The 7,147-nt window shown below is 32.9% G+C and overlaps 1 protein-coding gene across 1 annotated transcript; it reads right to left on the bottom strand.

Moving 5' to 3' along the window:
- Positions 1-1,402: 1,402 nt before the first annotated feature.
- LOC139843047 (3-hydroxyisobutyryl-CoA hydrolase 1-like) lies at positions 1,403-5,679 on the bottom strand. Its single transcript, XM_071833131.1, has 13 exons — positions 5,647-5,679; positions 5,099-5,179; positions 4,956-5,024; positions 4,050-4,113; positions 3,618-3,781; positions 3,056-3,140; positions 2,885-2,970; positions 2,647-2,780; positions 2,224-2,284; positions 2,043-2,141; positions 1,860-1,961; positions 1,720-1,761; positions 1,403-1,561 (listed from the first exon to the last, which is right to left on the bottom strand). Exons 1-13 carry the CDS (start codon positions 5,677-5,679, stop codon positions 1,403-1,405), a joined length of 1,179 nt encoding a protein of 392 aa, XP_071689232.1.
- Between the last annotated feature and the right edge of the window lie 1,468 nt (positions 5,680-7,147).

Below are 7,147 nucleotides of genomic sequence, written 5' to 3'. Positions count from 1 at the left end.
ATTCCATTTGTTATCCCCCCAACTAGGGTTATGAATAATGACTTTCACACACTTCTATACTTGAAAGATGATGAACTTGAATGCATCAACTACAAAAAATAGTTCAAACCTCTACATTGACTGATGATGAACTTGAACTAGTTATGGAGCTTTCTGAAAAAATATATTATGTATAAGGAAAATAAGGTAAGTTATCCTGATATGGTTACTCTGAATATTGATTTATATGTCACTATTTTCTTAAGCTTAACGAAAGTTATATCTGCTAAACTTCATTTGTGTTATATAGAAACTATTGGAAGTAATGGGTTTCAGACACGAAGGGAAAGGTTATAATCAATTGAACAAGTTGTGCCGAATTGGTGAGTTCTGTTTTGGAACAGATAATTTGATGAGGTAAAATGAACATTAAAAATGTTAATTGTTATAGTATCTACATTTTATTTATACTAACTAAAAAGTATAGATAAATAAATTGATCTTGGCCCCTTGTGAGCATACCTGTAAAGGTTCTGCTAAATGAATATGCAAATAATCAGTAATGATATCTGGAAGTGATGATTTCATCCCATTTACCTATAAATAGGTGGATTCGGCTTTATGTTTTTTTTGTCTAATGAGTGAAACAAAAAGAAAGTTTGTTTTTATGGACGGGTCAATTAGGTTGAACGTATCGAAAGTTGCCTAAAGTGATTTCGTTGTAAAAAAACCTCCTAAATCACTTTTTCAACTGAAATTAGATTTGGATTATACATCTTTATAACCCAATTTGTAATCAATATCTGACACTATAATCATCTGAAAAATATGTTTTCGACAAATTTGTTTGGATCAACCCGTACCAAATAAATTATCCATTTTGACACGAGTCATTTTTAACCCATTTCCCAACTTGTCCATTTTGCTTGTACATTCTTTTACTTGACGTTTTATGTTTCTAAAAACGGAACTTAATTAGGCCGGTCTATATTTTGGAGGGACTGATGCTTTTTATTGAAGACGTCTCTCATTTGACCAAAAGCTTCAATAGAGACATCCAACATTACATTGATGTTTTGGCGGTTCCAAAAAAAAAAGAAAAAAGAAAAAAAGAACATTACTCTGATGATTTGATGCAACTAGAAAATGGCAATTGGGCAGTAGAATCCGTAAACATTTTAGAAAAAAGGTACAACCATGCATATTTCTTAGTTCCAATAAGGTTGTACAAAAATAATGCTCATCGATTGTATTCTCAACGACGGGATACTTTTATTAAAAAGTTTTGACTGGCATACACGTATGTAACGTTACATATCAAAAACTCGAATGTCATGTGATATATTATAATCACTGACCATGTGTTTTTAGAAGTTTAAGGTCTCTTTATGTTACCTAGAAAGTAGCCTTTATAATTTAAGCTCTAGAGTTTTGATGCACTTGCAGCAGCAGCAGCAGCAGCGGCTTCATTAGATCTTGATGGAAGTTGTAAAGGAATCCAATCATCATATTCGTTGAAACTTATGGAAAAAAACTTGGCCACCATATCGTCGCTAGCGTCTTCAAGTTTTGAAGGTACCCACTATTTACATAACTAAATTTCAGTGACGAGGCTATAAATTCTTGGCAAATTTAACATGTTTATCAGTATTAGGTTTTAAACTCACAATAACTAGCTTAGTTCTAACTTCTATGCCAGTTTGATCAACAGAGTTATCTAAAGTTAGATATGGTAATTACCCGGGGTTTCTTATCTTTTTCGATCAACATAGCTCTAGAGCCCTGCAAGTAAAGATATAAAAAACATTTAAAGCACGTAATATTTGGTGATATAGAACATGTAGTCATCCAAAAATTTGGCGAAATATTGGGTTATTAACCTCATATAAGTCGAGGCTAATCTTTTTGCTTGTAAGGTTAGAGATAGCAATGTACTCGGTCTCAAGACATTGCTTGATGTTTTTGGATCGACCTTCTCTTATCTATCATACGAGTGAACCAAAAATAAATAAGATTTAACTGTCGACAACGAATATTTCATAATCTTTATATTACCAACATACCGTTCTCAAGAAAATCTTGAGACCTATTGGAGTCGAGGATTTCATCGATCTTATTGCATTTTGGATCCATTTCTCTTGAACTTCAGTAGCCAAGTGTTCCTAAGATGAAAGCCATGATATGAGTGTGAAGTAGATTGTAATGAAGCGACTACATGTTTACTAATATTTAGGTTAAATTTACCAATGTGGATAATATTTCTTCACATGATCTTCCGGAGAAGCATTGGTTGATCATGGGGAGCCTGAAATTTAAATCGAATGGAAGGAGATTAGCAGGTAACATGGATATTCTTTTTAGGGAGTACTCGGCAATTCGTGGAGTACGCGGATGTTCACCAAGTTTGACATTGACCAAGTTTTGACCGGTGTTGACCGATTTTGACCGAGTAATCCCGAGTTTTGACCGAGTTTGACCGGTACTCCCCGAGTTGCAAAAACTAAGTGCTCGCCGAGTAATTTCGAGTTCTGCAACTTTTAAACATCTTGAACGAAAAATTTAAAAACACTTGAAAAGGTTGAATCTTAACCACTTTTTAGTTGTGTATTCATTATTGAGAACCGGTTCGAAGTTATTGTCTATAATAATTGAGTAACTAACTTATACCTAGCGTACGCACTATCTGGCTTGATGTTTACTTCTTCTGTGAACTTATCAATAATCATAGACATCATAGCTACGGTTGGTGCATTCGATGAAGCAACCAAATTTTCAAGAGCTTTCTCCATAGATTTTAAGTTCTGCAACAATTAGTATACACCTAACTCAGTTTAAGTTCAACATACACGTATGATCAAGTTTAAATTATTCGTGTGACCATATGACATAGGAGGGATGCAAGTACCTTGGATGGAACAAAATGAGTTCCAAGACCAAGTGCAACCATCTCTGCTCCGTCTAATCGAGCACCAGTTAATCCGATGTACTCTCCTACATACGTAAGATATAATCTATATATATTAGCATCCATATGTACACACATTGATGTTGAAATGTTACATTGAAGTGAAATTACCAAAGAATCCAGGAAGTCGAGACAAAAAATAAGATGCACCGACATCAGGAAATAGCCCAATCGATGCCTCAGGCATTGCGAAAATCTACATCAAAAAGTACTTTGTTAGCTAACCGAAAGTTCATATTGTTATGTCGTTCTCCATACCTCCTTTTTCATTTATTTTGCCTTCTTCGTATTTAATATTATATCGTTTTCTATCATCCAATTGTACTGATATGAATGATTAGTTACCAAACTTTATGACTCAAATAGCGTTGTCACTTTTAATGTTCCTCCATAATCTGAATTTATGAAGGAAGAAAAGAAAGATAAGACTTGCAGTTTGCCCCTTTTTGGAATTAATGTTTAGTTTATATTAAAAAAAAAAGGTGGTGATTCGTTTTTAATAGCAAACACACACTCTTTATGTCTACGGCCGGACTCGGCCTCACAACCCATATACCACCTTTTTATCTATACAATATCAATGTGTTTTTAAACGATGTTTTTTTGAAACACATTCAGTGGTGTATGTCTAAAAATGGTGGTGTACGGAGCATCTCATAATTAAAAAACATACAGTATTCTCAGTAACGATTCTAAATGTTGAATGTATTGATATTCCAACGCCTCCTCCCATGACGCTTCCATTTAGAATTGCAACCATTGGTTTTGTATAAGTTGCAAGGAAGTAGTCCAAACAAAACTCTTTCCGATAATAGCTCGTTCCAAAACTCCAATGCCCTGATTATATGTCAATACATGCTTTATTTTTGTTAATTGTCGTGTTAAAATCATTATTAATCAACTATATACATATAAATCATCACAAGATAATTCAGTGGTTGGGGCCTTGAGTTCTTTGCAAGAGGTCTCAGGTTTGAATGTTTAAAACATCCAGAGAGCACCCAACTATATAATCTTTTCTAAATCTTATCGGACACCAAACTTGCAATTGAACTTTGAGCTGTATAACGTAATATATCATTCAAATGATTAGACTTGCCCTTACCAAGAGCCATAAACTTTATAGCAGACGTGAGATCGCCACCGGCACAAAATATATTCCCGTTTGCCTGAGGATACAAATCAAGTGATAAATTTTCAGTTTCAGCCGAACGTTCGAGATTATTATGTTTACGTTTCGAAATTTTACCATTAGGTCTAATTCTATCAAATGGGAATGACTAGTTGGAGTGCTTCATAGGTTCATCCCTCTTTTATTGCTAATTCAGTAAGAAATTTTAATACTCCGTAATAATAACTTTTACATGATGCTGTTTAAGGAAATATACGTTAGAAGTTTTACATGAAGTAATGTTAAGAAATCACTTGTATATTGAACTTTTGGTTAATATAGCGTATTAAATTTAGCTATAATTAGGTAACGTTTGGTTTATATTCCTAAATTCATGCGTACGGAATTGGTTTTCATACATACCCCTGCCCTATTGATTAACTTAAATCTGTGTTTCTTACTAGACTAATAATTTAACTTCAGAACCATCAAGTTACAAGAAATATCCCAACTTAATCCCTCATTCTTTAGTCTTTATAGTTATATCTTACTTATTACTCCGTATTATATTATATTTCTATTTCTATTTATTTATATTTATATTATATATGAAATGAATAATATGAATAATAAGATATAAATGCTATGTATGTATGATTTGTACATGCCTAGAAATACGTCTAACGATACATTTATTGAATTGATACCGGTTTTTTTCTAAATTCTCCTTCCTTATCTCCGACATTGATTATTTACTACATATCACTTTTTTAGACACGCATTTCAAGGATAATATATGTGATTATACAATAAAAAATATAAGTGCATAGAGATTAGAGAGATTGGATCATACGGAGTATGTGTTTTCTTAATACAAAACTGTGTTGTATGTAGGTATACCTTCAATATCACAAGTTGAACAGTTGGATCATTCTCGTACAATTTCAGTTTCTCGTGCATTTTGGAGAGCTGCAATTAGTAACATATAAGTAAGCAATTCATACTAGTATTGAACGATTTTGGATCCTGTTTTTGCAGCGTACCATATCATAGTTGAGACAGTTTAGTTTCTTTGTTCGGTTTAGTATTACTTTCCTTGCTCCCGATATTTCTTCGAAAATCACCTGCAAATATCACTAATTGGTTCAAAAACATATTTCTTTCATCTAGTAGTACTAAAAATCACGATTTGTTCATCCAACAAGCATGAATCCGGTTTACAAATATCTGAAATATATTTATATCTATGTATTAATTTCCGGGTACACTTGATATTCAAGGCTAATGTTTGGCAGTAAACGTACCATAAAAAACAGAAGACGACAATTTTGGTCACTGCCTAATTTGCTTATGGGTTTTTAGGTATTCTTGGATTTCTGATCCGCTTTGTGAAACGACTAATCCCAGTGCGACCACCCGCTTTACTTTTAGTCCGGAGTCATTGCGGGCAAACCTATGTGGTTACAAGGTGATTTATTTTGATGTGTGTGCTTTGGTTACACAATTGAATTCAATTTTTTTAATTATAAATCAACTTATGTGAGAACGAAATCAATACTGAACGGATTTTGATGAGATCGAGAAGGCGTACCTGTTGTGCTTCTGTCTGGGTTGAGTGAGCCATGAGTGAAAAATTCACGTACCAGTTTAAAAGGTGTTGACAATGTATGAAGGTGAATGCATGTGACGTTTTGGTTAAATATATAGTGGAGTTTTATGTATTACTATTAGCTTAAAATATAAATTAAAATAGACGATTTTTCAAATGGCTAGCTCCAATATGCTAAATATACTCGATTTATTATAACCAGACTAGCATCTGGGCATCAAATTTCAAAATTCCAGTTCAATTCACCAATCAAAAATCAAGTTTTAATATTTATAATTAATATAAGGGACATCATATAAAATTGGAACGATGTAGCAAAATTAGCATTACCCTTGCGTAAGGATGACACACACAAATTAAATTTAAGATTAAATTAAAATCATTTTTAACATGGTTAAAACTAAAAAATTATGTTTTTTTAACAGTTGAAATTTTGTATTAAAAACTAGCAAGGCGTTAGGACATTACAAAAATAAAAGGAGGCTTTGCGACAAAATGTTCCAATTTGGATTAGTTTTCTTATAATGAGTCGAAAGCCAATCAAAAGAGGAAAGAACAATACAATCGATAATATGACATTTTTTAAACTTAGACGGATCGAAAATAATGCCGTTTTTAAATCACCAAAAGGTCTAAAACGTCGCGGAGCAAATAACCTCAATGTTATTTATGATAACACAAGGACATATATATATCATGAATAGAATAGATATCGAGTCAGTCAAACTCGAACATTCAGGGATAAATTATATCAATAAAAACAATGATTTGTTATTTAAACTAAATTTTATATTATTCCCTCCGTTCAGAAAAACTGTCCTAAGTTCACTTTTAAGGTTTTTCTTTAGACCAATCACAACCATGACGCCTTCCTCAACACTTCCTTAGCGCCACATCAGCTTTCTCTCTCCTCCTTCCTCACAACTTCCTCTCATAACACTCTCATAGCACACCATTATCAATGACATACTTCCTCCCAATCACATACCCCACAAAATTAATTAAATAAGTTAAAGTACAAGTTGTTTATGCTATGGTACAAATAGATATTGCAAAGAAATAAGAGAGAGAAAGTCATGGATTATGCTTGGGGATGAAATGGTGCGGAACGAGTAAGGTGAGGGCGGTTTGAGGGCTTGTGAGGGCTTGACAATGCCAATAGAGCCCTCGGATGACATGTTTGATGACGGTTCTCATGGCTTGCCATTGGAATTGGTCTTATGACTTTAGATTTTTGTATGAAGTAGTATTTGATGAAATAAGTATATGAATAGATTGAATTTTATAAGTACTTTTCATTCGTATAACTTTTATGAAGTATTTTATAATACAAACAAAATAATTGAAAGTCAAAGTTGAAAGAGAACGACTTTGAAAAATTACATGAGACAATTTTTTCGGGACGAAAAGAGTAAAAGTTAATGTTGTTACATAACTACGATAATACGGAGTAACTTTTAAGGAATTAATTGTAAACTAATTA

This window comes from Rutidosis leptorrhynchoides, chromosome 4 (assembly GCF_046630445.1).
Source record: "Rutidosis leptorrhynchoides isolate AG116_Rl617_1_P2 chromosome 4, CSIRO_AGI_Rlap_v1, whole genome shotgun sequence".
Taxonomy (NCBI): domain Eukaryota; kingdom Viridiplantae; phylum Streptophyta; class Magnoliopsida; order Asterales; family Asteraceae; genus Rutidosis; species Rutidosis leptorrhynchoides.
The sequence above is the reverse complement of the archived record's forward strand: the minus strand, read 5'-3'. Positions and strand labels throughout refer to the sequence as shown.